This window comes from Lemur catta, chromosome 11 (assembly GCF_020740605.2).
Source record: "Lemur catta isolate mLemCat1 chromosome 11, mLemCat1.pri, whole genome shotgun sequence".
NCBI classification, from domain to species: Eukaryota; Metazoa; Chordata; class Mammalia; order Primates; family Lemuridae; genus Lemur; species Lemur catta.
The window spans coordinates 91,259,186-91,277,978 of NC_059138.1; the positions used below are offsets into that span (position 1 = coordinate 91,259,186).

The 18,793-nt window shown below is 43.6% G+C and overlaps 1 protein-coding gene across 4 annotated transcripts in view; it reads left to right on the forward strand.

The window, feature by feature from the left end:
- The window catches only part of LOC123647677 (ATP-binding cassette sub-family A member 13-like), a 399,770-nt gene that overhangs the window by 77,449 nt on the left and 303,528 nt on the right, over positions 1-18,793 (forward strand). For all 4 annotated transcript variants that reach the window (XM_045565332.1, XM_045565334.1, XM_045565333.1 and 1 more), the window contains exons 21-22: positions 12,178-12,291; positions 15,137-15,227. In XM_045565332.1, the coding sequence (XP_045421288.1) occupies positions 12,178-12,291; positions 15,137-15,227 (205 nt within the window). The remainder of the gene's footprint in view (positions 1-12,177; positions 12,292-15,136; positions 15,228-18,793) is intronic.

Consider the following 18,793-nt stretch of genomic DNA (forward strand, 5'->3'; position numbering starts at 1 on the left):
TTAAGAGATTCCAATACATGCTATTTTTTTAATTCAATAAGTCAGAATTGTGTTTGGTTTTGGCCCCAGGCTGATGTAAAAATTGAGAAACAATGTGTAGTCCCACTATGAGCTTGAAGAGAGATTATAAAAGTAAAAACAAATAAAAAAATCAGGTTGTTCCCCAGAATAAGTGGCATGCCAGCGTGCCATTGCGAGCAGAGTCGCCAGCTCGTTCTAGTCTCCTCTGCGCAACGTGGTTCAGTTTGAGCTTGTGCTTGGGAAGCGCGAGCCCCGACATCAGACCATCCGCCCTCTGCCCCGGCCACAGTATCGGCAGTGTCATGCTCAGTTTCCTCCTCTTAACACTGAGCTAAATAGTAACCAGCTGGCAGTGCTGTGAGGAGGATTGGAAAAAATACTGGAAAAAATATCGGTAATAATATTTAGAAAACAGTAAACGAATGTAGTTTGGGATTTTTCCCTCTAAAACTGTTATTCCTGGAAAGGCATTCTGCCATCGTTGCTGCAGGGAGTGGGGACGGCGAATGTCACCTTAGGAAGATGGAAGAGGCGGTGACCAGTGGTCCTAGCCAAGGTGGGTTGGAATGACTTTGCCCAGCAGAGGACACGTGGCAATATCTGGAGACATTCTTAGTGTCACAAGGAGGAGGCGTTCTTGGCACCTAGAGGGATGCCGCTAAATGACCTGCAATTCACGGGACAGCGCCCACCCTATGAATTATATGGCCCAGAATGTCAACGGTGCTGAGGTCGAGAAGCCCCAGCATAAAGGGGTACATAGTGGCAGACAAGGGCGGGCAAGGGAGGGAAGAGAGGGATAAACGCAGAGGAAGCAGGTGGTCAGGTGTGTCCTGGCTTCACCCTCCTGGTGAGGAGCTGTGGGCTGAGGGGCAGCCGGGAGCTGAGGGTCTTGGCCCTAGCCCTGGTCATCCGGGGCCTGCCAGAACTGTCAGGGTGTCACCTCTGAGAGCAGCGTCTTCTGCTCAGCACAAGGGCTGTGATTCATGAGGGGTGTGTTTTTCAGCAGTTGCCTCCTCTTCGTGGCCGCGTAGTATTCCACAGTGTGCACGCACGGTTTGTTCATCCGTCTGCCTGGTGAAGGGCATCTGGGTTTTTCCGGTCCCTGGTGATTATCAGTGGGGCTGTGATCTTATCTTTGTCAATACTTGATATCACCTCATGGGTTTATGGGCTTGCTTGCCATTGTTTGTCTCCTGCTGTCATGAGAGCCCCGTGAGGGGCAGGAGCTTGTGTGTCTTCCTGACCTCCCCCCCCGGGGGCCCAGAAAATGCTGGGAGCACAGTCGGCAAGTGGTTGTTGAATAAGTTAAAGAACAGCGAGTATCTGGCTCTTGTACCCAACTGAGTCAAAGATGTTCCTGTATTAAATATGTCAGGAACAGAATAAAACACGTGCCAAGCCCTCCGCCCCTTCCCAGAGTCCAGGGGCCCCTGTGTCATGGCTAGAGCTGTGCCTTGAAGTGGGTCAGCAATAGTTTGGTCTGAGTTTAGCAGTGGTCAACTGAGAGGGGTCTCCCGTGGTCATTAATCTCATTTATTAACCCTGGGCCAGGCACATTACATGGATTATGTCATTTATTCTTCACAACCACCACAGAGATAGGTACTAATATTATCCCCATTCTATGGATAGGGAAACTGAGGCTAAGGGAGGAAAAGTTAACTTGTCCCAGGTCACACAGCCAGCAAGTGGTGGAGCTGGAATCCAGGCCAAGTCCGTTAGTTTGAAGTCTTTGACGCACTGCCTGTGTCAGTTTGTATCAGTTTGCTGGGGCTGCCATGGCAAAGTACCACAGACGGGGTGGCTTAAACAACAGACATTTATTTTCATCACCACTGTGGAGGCTGGAGTCTGAGATCAAGGTGTGGGCAGGGCTGGGTTCTCCTGTGGCCTCTCTCCGTGGCCTGCAGAGACTGTCTTCTCCTGTCCTCACGTGGTCTTCCGTCCGCGTGTCTGTGTCCTCCTCTCCGCTTCTTATAGGACACCAGTCCGACTGGATTATAGCCCACCCCAGTGACCTCATTTTAACTTAATTGCCTCTTTAAATAGGATCTTTAAAGACCCTATTTCCAAATACAGTCACATTCTGGGGCACTGAGGGTTCCGACTTCAGCATATACATTTTGGGAGGACACAATCCAGCCCTCAGCACTGCCTCTTCTAAATCGTCTTTTACCACTTGAAAATGGAAATAATTGGAGTCATCTACGAAACGGGCAAAGCCTGTCCTTGTGGCTCTGCAGCTGGGTCTGGAATCACAGTGAAAACAGTAACCAAGGGAGGACAGTTTGCTAATTACTGCATGAACATAGGGCTGAATGCTAAAAAAACAAGCAAGAGGCTTACAGAAACCAGCCACAGGTCACTCCTCAGCAGCCACCTGCCCCTGGGCCCGCTGAGCCTCAGACTCCTGTGACAGGTGGTGCACTCGCTGGGGCAGGGGCCCGTCTCGCCCGTCTGTGCAGACTGCGGGCGCCTGGCCCGGCGATGCCCAGTGTTTGCTGGCAGAAAGCTTGTGACGTTGCATTGATGGACGAAGATTTTTGTTTCAAGGCCAGTTTGAGGAGGACAAGATGTGGTTCAAATTGCTCTCTTAATTAAAAATTTTCCCTCAAAAAATTGAGCTAAGTATTACTTCCACTTTCACTTTGGTCGTTAGAAGCTTCCTCTGTCAGAGAACCAAGAGTGTCTCTTTTATTCTGACAATAGTTGGCTCCAAAGTCACTGAAGCAGACATTAGACAGGCCTGCCTGTGGGGTCCTGCTAATTTGTGCCTGAGAAAGTTTCTGCAGGCTGAGGTTGGCTTGGTGCTGGTGGCAGGAAAGCTGATCTGTGATGGCCTATTTCTAGTTCTCCCTGTGGTCCAGGTACTCTCTGTCAACAGGGCTTTGTGCTGGGTATGTGAGCCAAGGAGTGAGAACCAGGGAGCTCCCTGTCCACCCAACCCACCTGGTGACTGTGGTCACCCTGCAGATGTTGTGCAGAGCCCTGCCTCACACGAGGCGGCAAAGCACTGGCCTCCCTTCCTCAGCCTCTCCCAAGCCCCAGCGTTAATTCCTGTGGCTTCCCACCTTTGCCAACTCCACATCCCAATAGTTTCTTTGTTATTTATTTTTTGAAAATATCAGATTGTGTTTAAAACTGTAGTTTTTGGCACTTAGGTGATCTTGACATATGTAAGAAATCTCATTACCTTCTCTTCTTAGTTCTTTCCATGACATCTGCATGATTGCTGTTTTCTAAGCACATTGTCCCTTTTGTTATTAGTTAGTATAGCATCAGGGTCTAAGCAGAAAAGGGAAAACAGGCCATATTTAATATAAATAATTACTTTAGTAAGATATTGGAGCCAGGCACTGTGGCTCATGCCTGTAATCCTAGCACTCTGGGAGGCCGAGGTGGGAGGATTGCTTTAGGTCAGGAATTCAAGACCAGCCAGAGCAAGCGCGAGACCCTGTCTCTACTAAAAATAGAAAAAATTAGCCGGGTGAGGTGGTGTGCACCTGTAGTCCCAGCTACTCGGAAGGCTGAGGCAAGAGAATAGCTTGAGCCCAAGAGTTTGAGGTTGCTGTGAACTGGACTGACACCATAGCACTCTAGCCTGGGCAGCAGCAGAGTGAGACTGTGTCAAAAAAAAAAAAAAAAAGAAAGGTATTAGAGTAACAGGGAATTGGTTAGAAACAGTAAAGAGAACCCTGAAGAACGCAGCAGTGGCAGATGCAGGGAGCAGCTCCTGCCCCTAGTGCTGGAGCCGAGCACCCACGGAAGCAGCAAAACTAGCAGCAGCCTCACCACCCATGCTTGCTACCCAGACGTCACAGGACAGAGCACAGCGGTGGACCACTGGATGGTGGAGAAAGCCACTGAGGTGCCACTTTGGTGGTACTTGCTGGGAATCTGCACTCTGGGGTGCCAGGAGAAGTTCTGTACTTCTTAACTATGCAAAGCTAGAAAAGAACATGCTTGGGGAAGTCACCCAAGGGCCATGTTGCACCAGCAGCATTCCTGGGAAACCACTCTTTGGGATGCTGTGGATGTTGGCCATGAGAGGGTGCTATGCTTGCTGCACTCACTGTGCTCCAATGAGCTAGAGGAGGAGCTAGGTAAGGGGCAAGGCAGGGGCTTACTCTGTGGCAGCCTGTCAGAAGTAGCACACTGGAACCAGGAAGAGATCATCCTTACTCCTTCCTCTACTGGCAAAGCTTAGCATTATGTCACTGGTAAAAGAGAATTATTAAAAGGCCCATCTTCATTATTGCAGAGCAGGCAGTGAAGGGTTGTTACGAGATTGTGAGTTACCAGATGGTAAATTGATAACTGGCACAGCCAGTTGTAAGTTGGTTTCTTTACTTTAGAAAAATGAGACTACTGAGGTATAAAGAGTTTCTGTCAAACTCATCACTTCTTGAGTGTACGTTTTAATTTATCAAACGTAAATTGACTAGAGGTAGAAGGAGAGGTATTGGGGAGGAATTCCTGACAATGCTAAGATCTCCTGTTGGTTAGGAAGGATAGGAATTAGCATTAATTGCAGGTAAAGAAACTGAGTCTTGGGGTAAATAACCTTGTCAAAATTTCTCCACAGGTGGAAGAGATGGCATTCGAACCCAGGTCTGTTTAACTCCAATGCCAATGTTGTTTTTTTTTTTTTTCTGCTTCACTTTACTATATTCTCCAACTAGGGATTCCCATACTAATAAAACTCAGTTTCTGCCTCAGGGGAACCGATCATGGTGTGAAGGAGACACAGAGTCCCAGTGATGGAGGGCGTGGGGAGACTGCTTCCTGTGGAGGGAGTTGGACCCAAGCTTTAGGACTGGAATATTGGGTTATGGTGGTGAGAGGCTGGCTTTCGATCTTGTCTCTCTGGTGTAGTGGATTGTGATTGAATCTGGAGCAACAGAGGAGGGCAGATGGAGAGTCTGACTTTTGCTCATGGTTCTGGGACTCTAACATTAACAATTCCATTGTCTTAAGTATACACTGAACCACTCTTCATTGAGCACTTACTTCTACAAGGTTGTTGGAACCATCATGGACAGTTTCCCAAATCCTCTCTCATTTAATTTTCACAAGTACCAGGTGGGGTAGGCATTATTAGACCCATTTCACAGATCACAATATTAAGAATTGAGGAGGTTTACCTTTCCAAATTTATTAGCTGGTAAACAGTAGCACGTGGTTCGAATTCAAGTCTGGTGTACTCTACAGCACCAAATGGGTTCTTTTCATTGGCCACATTTATAGTGTTAGCTATCAAATAGTAAGGATCCTGTACACTAAAGCTTCTTTTACTATCATCAGCCTGGGATACCGAGTACCTCATTTAAAATATTTACCACATATTTTATAGCTTTGTGTGGCAATGCATTTCACCTGTCCCCAGACCTCTGACTACCTTCAAAGGGACACCTTTGGGAGGATGAGAATTGAAGTCACACAGGTTAAAGATGAGCACAAGTTTATTGCTATTGCTATCATTAAATGGACATAAAGCCTGATGATTAACCTGAATAGACATGAAAATCTTTGGCTCTATGATACTTATCAAAGATGAAAAATGCCAGAGAAGTAGAAGCTGCCCAGACCTGGAGTCTACATGAAGCCACACGGGCTCTGCACGTATCTGGGACTGTTTACACAGCAGAACAGCAGTGAAGGGGACTGGTAGGACCTCCAGACAGGTCAAGGTCACCCCCAGGGAACCCTACAGAGGGAACAGAATGCACCGCAGTCTGCCTTCTGGCTGTAGGCATCTGACTAGTGGTCTGAAAGCACGTTGTCAGTGGCTCAGCCTGGAGCAAGGCTCTCAGGTAGATGAAAGCGTCCGACATGGAACATTTTATCAAAACTCAGCAAACTTGCCCAGAGTAGAGGTAATTACATTTTGCGAATAGACTTGTTTGATATAATCCCCTGTAAAACAGAAGTTCTCCTAGAAAGCAGGATCAGGAGGCCTGTGAATACACTTGTTTTGTGAGACTAGATAATATCCAGTCCCTGAGATGGGTATGGATGTTGTTCTTTTATTGACATTGGATGTCTGTGCACTTCCATCATCCCAGCCTTCAAATCCAATCCTGCCAGTTCATGTTAATGTCCCTGAGATGGAAGGCATGAAACCAACAAAGAAACAGCCACATTCCACGCTGTAAGAGACAGGTATTACTGCTGTATCCAATGTGCAAATACAGCACTCAAAGCCCAGAGAGCTGAGACAACTTGCTCAAGTTCTTGTGACCAGTCAATGGCCAAACCAGGACTAGAGTTTACATCCTTGGACTCAAAATCTCTCTTGGGCCCCTCTAGGTCATTTAGTCCCTGATGAAGGAGAGCCCATAAAGGTGGGGTTAGCACTTTTTTTACTCCTAAAAGTGTTAAGAGTAGGGAGGGGCAGTGAAAAATGACCAGGAGAGGTCATGGGGTGGGGAGGCTCAGGTTCGTACCATCTTCTCCAGGCTCCCGTGGCAGGTTGCCACCTATGCAGTCTTCCTCTTCCTCTCTGAGCTGCCTAGCAATAGATCCTGTCCACTTGGGAATGGAGTTTTATTAGAAAAAAATTTAATTCATTAATTATTTAAGCAGAACATTAGAAAATGAGCAAAGAATATAAACATATAATTCAAAAAGAGAAAAAAAAGCATAATGGGTTGTAAACAAATGAAAAGGTGCTCAAACTTACTTATAGTAAGAGAAATGCAAATCTCCAAAATAAGATACTAAAAAATGAGATATCTTACCAAAATAATAAAGGCCCCAAATGTGATATATTTTGTTGGTTGAAGGTACTGGGAAAAAGACACTGTTAAACATAGCTGTTGGGAGTATATGACTTTGAGGCATGTTGGGAATACCTGTCAACATTACGGACACATTTATTCACACATGAAAAAGTCTATCTTTCTTGTACCATTGTTTGTGAGCATTAAGGATGGGAAACAGCCTGGTCACCAGTAGGGAATTGGTTAAATGTTGGTACATCCATGAAATGAAAAATATGCAGCTTATTAAAAAGAATGAATTAGATATAAACTGATCTTCAGATATAAACTGATCTTCAACATTTACTGCTCAATGAATTTCAGGCAAAGTGAAGGAAAACTTGGGCAGTAGGAGTGAAGAAAAACAGAATACCAACCTACAAACCTGTTTTTATAAATATATAGAGGACCTCAGGGAAGCTGCAGGAGGAACCAATAGCAATTTTCCCTCTGGGTTTGGAACTGAGTTTTGGGGGGACAGAGTAGGAATGGAGAGACTCTCTTCACAAATCCCTTTGAAGGCTTGGAATTTGGTACAGGGAGCAAAAAACATATACAAGAAGTCCCAGGAAGTCTTTCTACCTCGTCGTTTCACACTGCAATGGATTTGTGTGTCGATTGAAGACACAGGCCTTGGCAGTGAGTGTCAGCGTCCTGGAGGACTGGCCACGTGCCCTCCAGATGACCTGCCCAGCCATGTCCTCTATCTGGGAAGGTCAGGGCACAAGTCCCTTCGTTTCTGGGGCCATAGGGAAGACTTCCTCTTTTTTTTTTTTTTGCAACAGAGTCTCGCTCTGTTGCCTGGGCTAGAGTGCCGTGGCACCAGCCTAACTCACAGCAACCTCAAACTCCTGGACTCAAGCAATCACCCTGTCTTAGCCTCCTGAGTACCTGGGACTGCAGGCGTGTGCCACCATGCCAGGCTAATTTTTCTATTTTCAGTAGAGATGGGGGTCTCACTTTTGCTCAGGCTGGTCTTGAACTCCTGACCTCAAGTGATCCTCCTGCCTAGGCCTCCCAGAGTGCTAGGATTACAGGTGTGAGCCATGGCGCACGGCCCCTTCCTCTTTTTCTCCCATCCATCCATCCACCCATCCATTCTTCCATCCCTCCAAGATGGGGAGGAAGCAGTCTCTTTCTAGTATAAGGTGGCTTGAGAGGAAGGGGAGATGCTCCCTCCCTGGGTTTTGCTCTTCCTGATTTTGGCTAAGTGAAAAAGAAACCTCTTCCTTTTCTCTACTCTGAATGTCCCATTTACTTCCTTTTTAAATCTCTGCCTTGTGCCTCTTTGAATAAGCAAAGGTCTGAATGAGGAGAGAAGAGGGTGATATAAATAAGAAAATAATGGATACAGCAGAGCAAATAAACCCAGAACTAATATCTTGTGCTATGACCCAGTCACCTTTTAATTTTTTTCCTGTGTTTTTTAAACAAAAGATAACTGCAAGTAAGAGAGGAATAGGCCATTTTCTAAAATCAGCAGTTAGTAGGTGGTATATAGGTGAAACCAAAACTCAGGTCATTTGCTCTAATGAGATGAAAGTGAAAATAAGACTTTAATCACAGGCTAGCTGAGAATCATGACCATGTTTAGGTGGAGCTTTGAGCTCTGAGCCTCGGCTGTTCCCTCCAATCTTCCGAAGGTGATCAGTTATAAATATATTATTTTGAAATCATAGATTTAAACCTATTTGATATATTTCAGTCCACTGCAAATATTCTTCTTGATGTTCAAATTATTCCATCTGTGGTCAGTGAGCCTCTCTTCAATCAGACTTCCATGTTCTTTTAAAAAATCAACGCTTTATCTTGAGGCAATTGGAGATTCACGTGCATTTGTGAGAAACCACACAGAAAGATTATGTGTGCTCTTCACTCAGTTTCCCAAAGGCAACATCTCACACCACCACCCATAGTGCAACAGCATGGCCAGGATTCTGACACGGATGCAGTTCACTGATCTGACTCTGATTTCCCCGTTTTACTTGCACTTGCACGTGTGTGTATTTAGTGTCACGCAGCCTCATGGCCTGTATAGGTTTGCGTATCCACCACCGAACTGAGGCAGAGTAGTCGCATCCCTGCGGGTCTGTGTGTCCCTCTTTCACAGCCACACTCATTTGTCCCTACACTGCTCCCCCCAAGTCCCCGATCCCTGCCAGCCGCGAATCCATTCTGCATTTCTATAATGTCGTCATTTCTGGGTTGTTGTATAAGTGGGATGATGCAGCATATAACCATTTGGGATCATCCTTTCCCCCATAGCATAATTCCCTAGAGATTTGTCCCCACAACAGTTCACTCGTGTTTCTTGCTGGTATGTGTGGACCACGGTTTGTTTAACCATTTACACTCTGTAGGGCATCTGGGTTGTTCCCAAATTTTGGCTATTGTGCTCTCTATTTCTCTCTCTCTTTTCTTTTCTTTTCTTTTTTTTTTTTTTTTTGCCTTTCTGTGGATCATTTGAAGATATTTGAGGATTCCCACCCTAAAAAATAATTTTAGGACCACCATCCTAAACAAGTGTTTATTACTAGTGCTTTTGAGTGAATCTCTTTGAATGATGTTCTTAGTGGTGACTCTGGGTACCGCAGCACCCGCAGACCTCTGTGACACACCACAGTCTGGTGGCACCGACATTGTACCACTCTGAGTCAGGTCTGGGGACGTTACTTTCACTAGGTCTCTTTACTTTCCCTACTTTTAAATATCATCGTTGTCACTATCAGATGGTGTTATAATTTCTGTTTTAATCATCAAATATGATTTATAAAACTAATGAGGAACAGGATAGTTTATTGCATTTACCCACATTGCTGCTCTTTCTGTTGGGTTTTCTTCCTTCCCAATGCTCCAAGATTCTTTCCTGTATTTTCTTTTTGTTGGATGAACTTCAGCTTTTTTAGTTTTTCTTCATCTGAGAATGTCTTTATTTTCCCTTCATTTCTGAAAGACATGTACGCTGGATGGAGGATTCACAATGGACAATTCTTTGCATCATGAACAATGTTGGGGCATTTCCTTCGGCCCTCCAGGGTTTAGGGGAGAGATTGCTAACCTTTGAATTCACATTCCCAACAGGTAACATGTCATTTTTCTCTGGCTTCTTTAAAGATTTTTCTGTCTTCGGTTTTCAGAAGTTTAATTGTGGTGTGCCTTGGTGTAGATTTATCTAAGTTTATTTAATTTAATATTTGCTGAGCTTCCTGAGTGTGTAGGTTTTTATATTTCCCCAATTGTAAGAAGTTTTTCAGCCATTATTTCCTCCAATATTCTTTTAGCCCCACTTCCTTCTGAGACTCCAGTGCTACCAAGGTTGAATTCTTATTATTGTCCTATAGGTCCCTGCGGCCCTGTTTGCTGTTCTGCCAGCCCGTTTCCCCTGTTGCTCAGACCGGTGCAGTACGCTGAGCAGTCCTCAGGCTCACTGCCTTCACTGCCCTTCTACCAAGACCGTCCAGTGAATGTTTTTTATTTGTATTATCACATCTTTCAGTTCTGTAGTATCCTATGTGGTTCTTTTTTTATAGCTTCTTTCTCTTTATTGAGATTTTCTGCATTTCACTTGTTTCAAGACGACTTATAATCGCTTATTGAAGCATTTTTGGTGATGGGTGCTTTAAAATACTAGCCAGATCACACCAACATCTATCTGATTTGTCAATCAATTGCTTTTTAAAATTCCTGCTGTGTTTTCTCTGGCTCTTTTTACGATGGATGCTTTTCAATTATATCCTGGGTACTTTGGCTTTATGTGAGGAGACTGAGCCTGTGCGGGAATGTTTTTTTTATTTGCACAGATGGTCTTCCTACTTAGGCTTAACCAACAGCTCCCAGTCTACTCTGTGGGCTGCAGCTCCAATGACAGTTTGATTTTCACAGCCTTTGGGGTGCAGTTTTTGTTTGCTTGGTTTATCTGGAGCTGCTTCTGGCACCCCCGCTGGTCCCTGACGCTGCTGCTTGAGGGGGCAGATGGGCTTTCTCCAGGCCCAGCTTCCAAGGGGGCCCACACGGGGGACTGGAGTCTGGGCAGTTAGGAAAGGACAGGACTTCAAGCCCTGTCGTGTCAGGAGTCCCCCTGCTGTGGGGCGGGGAGCGTGTCCGGCCAAGCCGCCTGTTGTGGTGGGCTCCCCTCGTCCTGTCCCCTGGCTGCTCAGGGTCCGGGCTGGGTGCTTGTCGCAGGAGCTTCACCCCAAGCCCGTCTGTGCCCCCCGGGAGAAGGAGCACCATTTCCCTGGCTGCTTACTCTCCCTGGGTGTCCCGTTGATGGTGCTGCCGGCCAGAGAGGTATGAGCCCAGCTAAGCTGCCTTCCACTACTAGACTGTCGGCTGAAGAATGCGGGGTCTGTTGGATGAGGGTTGTCATATGTAGTGTGTGTGTGTGTGTGTGTGTGTGCGTGTGTGTGTGTGTGTTTTCTATTTGTAGTTTTAACATATTTTAAAGATCTTCTAAATTGGTTGCATTAATAACATTATTCAATGTCAGCATATCTGTATACATTTTCCAACCAGTGTAGTTGGCATTTACTGAGCATTTACTGTGTGCCAGGCCTGGTACCAAGATATTGGAATATTAATTTATCTTAGTGTTTATAACACTCTCTACCCCTGTTTTCCTTGAAGGCTGAAGCGGAGAGTGAAGCTTTTCCTCTGTTTACTGTAGTGGCTGCCGGTGCCACACTTGGGTCTCCTAGTGACCCAAGGGAGATGTGGTTGGATTCTCAAACCCTCGTCTCTTTGGCATTTTCAGTATTAAATGTAATTTTGTTGCAACAGATGTTTCCATGGAAATAGCTTTATATTTTATTTAAAGTATTTCCTTAGAATACAGTCCTTTTATCTTGAAGGAGAAAGGCACGTGCATTTTTTTATGGATTGGTGACTGTGAGCATTTTTATGATACTAAATTATTTTACAAAAGTCTTACACCAATGTACTCTGCCAGCAGCAGTAAATAAAAAACAAAACAAAACAAAACAAAACACTTTTACTCTACCCTCAGTAGTGTTGGATACCATAAAACAAATAAATAGATACTGGTCGAGAACATATTTTTGAGGGAGAAATGTGGGCAATATTGTTTAATTTGGTTAGTTGTGTTTTGAGCCTCACACTGGGGGGGACAGTGACGAACAGGCAGGTGGCACTTGCATGGGCAGAGTCAAGGAGAGAGGTGCCGGAGGACTCACCTTATATATGGGGACACTGGAACCTTTCACCTTGTCGAGGGAGGTGTCAGCCAACCTGTAGGAGGCTGTGGCAGGGCTCAGCTCTGGTGCCCACATCTGTACAACGCCTGTGGATTTTCTTGTTGTAGTTGCTACAGGACTGAAGATTCATCCTAACAGAACAACTGAATAAGAGATGTATCCAAATATGCTTCATTTTGCAGGCAAATTACACTTTTAATTTTGTGGACAAACTAAAAACTTTATCAGAAACACTGCTGAAAATGTTCAGTTTTTTCCAGAGAAGTGGAAACAGGCAGATGTTGAAGCAACTGCAGGTGAGTGGGGACCGCCTTTGCCATTGAGGGCTGGGGAGCTGATGGCTGGCATGTGTCTGAGACACGGAGCAGCCCGTTAGAGGGTTCTACAAGGTCACAGCAGGTATGGTTTTCCCAGGTGACCAATGAAATGGACATAGAATTGGATGTGTGAAAACTTTTTGTGAATTTTCAGTGTTATGCCCATGCAATACAGTACTATTGTGAGAATGATTAATAATTTCTTAATATTTACCTGTGCTTTAAATTTGACATTAAAAGTAATGCTTTTTAGATGGTTTGCATACTTTTCAATTGTGGGTTCTATGACAATGACCGATGGCCCTTTACTAATATTCTGTATTGACAGACTCTAACATTTACAAATTTAAGTGGGTTGTGGTTTTAAATGGCCCAACTCCTTCAGAGCCTGTCAGTCATTGACTGTAAAACTTCGATTTAGGTAGATCACCTAATAACGTTTGGGGCATTTATGTAGCTCTAACTTACCCTAAAATCTGATAGAATTAGAAAAAATTCCCATATTTTTATTCTTGTTTGGCGTATTTATTACCCACCAGCCGAGTAGTTCAGAGCATGGACTCAGGGGCCAGAATCTCCTGAGTCTGATTCCCAGCCCCACCAGCCGTGTCATCTTGGACTAGCCACTGAACTTCTCTGTGCCTTGGGTCTCTTACCTGAAAGATGAGGAGGTGATGGCAGTTACGAGGTGTAAACGAGTTAGGGCAGGTAAAGCACTTGGAATAGGTTCACTCTCAGAGGAAATGCTGCTGTGTGAGTCTGGGTTTTCCAAGACAGGATTACGTGTGCAAGAATTTTATTTGGGAAAAGGCTGGTGGAGCAAAGGAAGAGGGACCCAGAAAGCCTGGGGCAAGGAAGTCAGAGCCTGAGGGAAGGAGAGAGGGGGAAGTTGGTGGAAGCATCCTGATTGCCCTGAAATTTCATGGACATCGGACAAGGCCACGGGGGAGGCATGGAGCTAATGCCAGTTATCAAGGGAGGAGTCCTGCCTCAGCAGAGTCCAGTGGCTGCTAGCAGCTGGCCTGATGTGCAGGTCACGGGCGAGGAGCAGCTAGTGGGAGGTGTGGCCTTAGGGCAAACTGACACAGATTCAGAGTGCTGCAGGGGACCCTGGTCGTTGGTCTGCCATGTGCGCATCGTCACAGAGGCCACAGTGACGTGTTAAGTGCATGTGTTAACTGTTGTTGTAATTACAGCTATTGTTGTAATATTCTTCTCCTTTGTTTTGTTTGTTCATGAATTAATTTGTTAATACAGACATCAGCACATCTTTGCTGTTACTGGGCCGGATAGTACATAGTTTAGACTTCATAAGGTCTCTGCTGCAGCGACAAATAACTAATTACATGCAATATTGTAAGTGCCAAGTTGAGAATATACAAAGTACCATGAGAACACGAAGGAGTGCCTAACCCTGCTGCAAGAATGGGTGGCCCCTTGAGAAGTCTACGGTTTAGCTGAGTATTGTTTACTAAGCAGTTATGTCAGAAATTAAAGTCACTTATTCAATCACTTGAAGAACTCTTCATCTTGCATAGGATAAAATGTCATACATTGTTACTCTATTTCTTAGCATTGGGATCATGTTCAGGGATACCTTGTATGTAGTGTCTTTGGGTTTGTAGTTTGTAGTAGAGCTGACACCTTCTTAGGCATCAGGTCATGTAATCTCCACAACATTCCTGTGAGACTGTTACCTTTACAGATGGGGAACCAGCCTGGTTGTGCCACTAGGTGGCGTCATTAGTGCCTCTGGGTGAAGCCCACAGCAACCTCCTCATGGGATGTTATTGAGATTAAATGACGTAATGCATAATAAAGTGCCCTGCACATTGTCTGGGCGATAGCTAATGCTCAATGAAAGAAGACAGATAAAATTCCATTAAAAAGTGAGCACCAAGGTTTCATAAGAAAGTCTTGTCATCCTTAGACAAGATTAGATAAAGCCATCCCATGTAATGAAGTGAGTGTGAGAGCTAAAGGAGCTACAGAAGGTATACATTATTGGAGAATTCCTGTCTGTGGCTCCTATGTTGTCGGTGATGTGCTGAAACAAAGTCTGGATGACACACAAAGACTCCCCAAGGCGCTGGCAAATCCCCAGATGAACCCGCTCCTTGATGCTGACGCTGAGTGCTGATGCTCTAGCACCTTCCCCACTCAGCTTCTTGTCGCTTGTCAGGTGCTGTAAGTACGTGGTAGTACGATGCAAATAAACACATACCAATTGCAAAGCAAAGGTGCAGATTGTCATTAAGCTGATGAAAATAATTTTGAAGTACTCTCCACAGTAAAACCACTGGCAAATGAGGCAAAGTTAGAACCTTCAATAACGAGAGGAGGATGGCAGAGATGATGCAATGACAAATGTTTCCAAAGATGATGATTTGAAAAATCAAAGCATTAAGAGAAAGTTTGGGAAATTATGAAACCTCTCTTCAGTGTTTTTGTAGCAATAAACCCCTCTTTATAAGTTGCTTGTGAAAAAGGTAATGTTAAAAAAAAAAAGAAAAGAATCTTATAGAAAGTAATCATATAGGTTCGCTAGAAAATTTTGTTAAAAAGTCACCACTTAATTCATCCTTTGTTTTCAGTATTAAGGCATAATTATAGTTATAACCTAAATTTTTACACTTTTTTCTAGGTAAAGTCCTAATCAAGTGTTACCTTATTATTTGTTGTGACGTTTTAGAATTTCTTTTAAGTGGATTCACTTTATGTGCCTTTTTTCTGTATGATGAAACTCTGAGTAAGTCTAATAAGTATTATTCAATAAGAGAAAATGATGCAGTTTTTTTTGTTAAGCTGTATTATTTTCCTTTAGGAAACCCTGAGAAACAAATTTGTAAGAAACTTTGTAGAAAGCCAGCTGCACATTGATGTAGACAATCTTACTGAAAAACTCCAGACGTACGGTAAGTGTGCTGATGGGTGTGTCAGGGTCCATCTGCCCAAAGGGCTCTGACACTTAGGTCCTAACCTTTGGGCCCTGAGGTTGCTCGATCACTTCCAGCAAGTCACTTTTCCTCTCTGTTACTTTTTTCTTATCTGCAACGTGAAGGGCTTGAACTAAATACACTCTAAAGTTTGTTTATACCTGAAGTTTTCTGATTTGCTGATTCAGGGCTTGACTAATGAAGAACTTAGTGAAAAAGGAAGCCTTCTTATTCAAAGATAAGAACTGGAGTTACAAAGCAAGTTTATAAAAAAATTACTATTATAGAGTTAACAGTAAATTGAAAGGAGTCACAGTGATTTGAAAATGCGGAGCTCAGATAAAAAAATTATCAACGAGCAAACATTTACTGTACCTCTCAATTGATTAATCTATGAATTCATTTAGGTGTTTAACAAACATTTGCTGAACACACAAGGAGAGCCAGTTCCGTGCAGGAATCTGGACAGGGGTGTGACATATTTCTGTCCCACCAGGCAGTGCAGAGGGGAAGGTGAACATGCTTACAAACCACTACGCTGGGGCACAATCCCCTCTCTGTCAGGGCCCAGGGAGGCTGTCAGGGGACGACCCCCCTGGAGACAGGGGAAGGGAGGGTCAGGCTGCTTCGGGTCCCTGGCACCCTGGGGCTCTGCTTGTGCATAGGAAAGGGGCTTGGATCTGCCTGAAGCATGAGGGTTAGAGGAAGGCAGGGACTTTTCTTAGGCAAAATACTTCCCTTTTTTTGAAAAAGAAAATTGGTGAATTACTACTTTGAAAATTTAATAATATTTTAAAATAAATGTTACTGCCTTAAACAATTTTTTCAAGTAATTAAAACATCTTTTTTTTTTTAAATGAAGTGGTACTGGAAGGCTTGTCATGACAGAGTCCCCATCTCACGCTGTTGGCAGTCAGGCACTGACGTGGGTCTGGGGGAGCTTTGCCCGGAACACAGATGGCTCCCTCAGTTTGCGTCTGCAGTAGCCCTGGCGTTAGTATCAGCGTCTCAGAGTGTGAACTGTACTCGAGCCACGTTTGTTTAACATGCTGCCGAAAAGCAACACCACTCTTGAATAGGTTTTCCACATAGGCACTTCTGTTGTAAAATTAAGGGAAAAAACCCTAGTTTAGACCTACAAGTATGCTGGGACGCAGAATACGGGACTCACATGGAATTTAGAGATTCACGAGGTATGATTCCTCCCTTCTTCCTGCTCCCCTCCGAAGTCGGAGTCTGGAGATCCTGTCATCAGTGGTGGGGATGGTGGTTATTTCCGTCCGGCCCTGCACAGCCTCTGTGAGCGGGCAGTGTGGAGCCAGGCATTCCTCACGGCTGGGGTAGTGGTGGGGCGGGGTGGGGGCGGGGAATGGATCACTGACTAGATGCAAATCTCCTTTTGTAACTCCCTGGCTAAAGAATGACCTCACCTTACTGCGTGCATCCTTTAAAAATTTGTACCTGGTCGTACATAATGAGTATCTGGAGACTTGGGGTAAAATGACCATTTGAAGTTATATTGATGCAATTCCTAAGAATGTTTACCCAATCATGCTGTTGTTTTTATTCATTATAAAAGTTTTTAAATTTTGATTATTGCAAAAACTGTATATGTCTGTTGTAGAAACATTAGAAAATACAAATAACTCAGAAAAAAAATCCACCCGTAATCTTCTCACCACTGATATCTATTGTAAGGGCCTCAGGGTTCTTTTTTAGGTGGATATATATGTACTAATACAAGCATAGGTATATATATTTTCAAAAATGATCATATCGTCCGTATCATTTTGTAACCTGTTTGCAAAAAAGTTAACTCTCTTAGGAAGGTTCTCGTGTCTGTAAACATCGATTCTGTTACTGAAGAGGAGCCCCCTAATCCTGCCCCTGCTTCCATTTTCACTTGCTAGTTTGAATTATTTTAAATTTATTTAGCAATTTTTTCTGGATCGGTCATTATATCCTTAAACAATATGCCTATAGTAGTATTTCTTGATTCATTTGTTGTAGGAAATATCAATTGATTTCCTGCTATGAAAGATGCAGTTTTAGTCTTGCACCATATCATTTCCCTGACCAGTTGCTCCCATTGTAGTTACGAGACCATTTCAGTTGTCATAAAACATTATGATTAGATAAATATTGTTCAATGTAGAGCCAGGCTATTACACTGTAATGACATTTCCTTTTTCATAATGTTTCCCTTTTCCCGGAGTTCCGTGTTCTCTTGCTGTTACATGGAACACTTGCCATCCATTGCTCTTGCCCCCGTGTGCCTACAGATCATCTTTGCCTTGAGTCCTCTTGTCTGTACAGACGTGCCCCCTCCCCCAACCCGAGCGCCCCTCTCTCATGTCCCCATCTGGGTGCTGACTGCTCCCGCCACCACTTGGCTGCTTTGCTGGGAATGCTCTGCTCTCCCGGGATGGAGACTGTGATTTCTGTGTTCTGCATCCTCCTCACTTTTGTTTTATTGTCATGTTTTTGCGGGTTCATATTCACAAATGTCATCCTGAAAAGGAAAGCATGATAAAAAAATTTCCTGAGTAATCTTACTCAGTAAAATCTTTTTTTTTAATAACTGAAGAATATGTGGAAATATTCCTTATTGCATTCCTTGTAATTTAAATTTGTATCTTCTCTCTTTTTGATCAGTCTTGTCAGAGGGTCATCAATTTCATTAATCTTTTCAAAAAACCTCATTATATTTGGCCTTGTTTATTCAATTTTATGTTTATTTTCTATTTCATTGATTGCTTTTCTTTTTTAATTGGTTCTATATTTTTAGTCTTTGATTTGTTGCTTTTCTGTATAACTTCTTGAGATGGGTACTTGAGTGGTTGATTTCCACTGTCTTCTTCCCTAACGTACACTCATGACTATACATTTCCCTTTGAGCATGACCTTAGCCGCATCTCACAAGTTTTGATATGTTGTATTTTCATCATCATTGAGTTAAACATATTTTAATGTATAGTGTAATTGTTTTTCTTTTTTTTTGACCTTCAGGTTATTTGAAAGTTCATAGCTTAATTTCTGAATATTTGGGATTTTCTATTTATCTTTGTGCTACTGATTTCTAGCTTTATTTCGCAGTGGTCAGAGACTATACTCGGTCAATATGATGAATTTGTTTGAAAATTATTGAGACTTACTTAATGTCCCCACACATGGTCAATTTTGGTTCCTATACATGATGATTCTGGAATTGCTGCGTGCAATTCTGTATATTCTCACTGTCTCCTTGTGCTGTCAGTCATTTAGTGTGTGTGTTTGAATTTCCTGTTATGATGTGGATTTGTATCTTTTTTCTTAAAGTTCTGTTAATTGAGGCTGTATATATTTTGAGGCTGTATTTTAATTTCTGTTGACAACATGTTGAGATATTTGTATTTCCTTCTGTTTGCATTTAAATTATTTAAATTCCCTCCCTACCTTTCTCCCTTCCTCCCCCCCCACACTCTTTCTCTCTCTCTTTCTTTTTTTTGTTTCTTTCTGGCAGTTTTACTATGACTTACTTAGATATGGTTTCTTTGATAGAATAC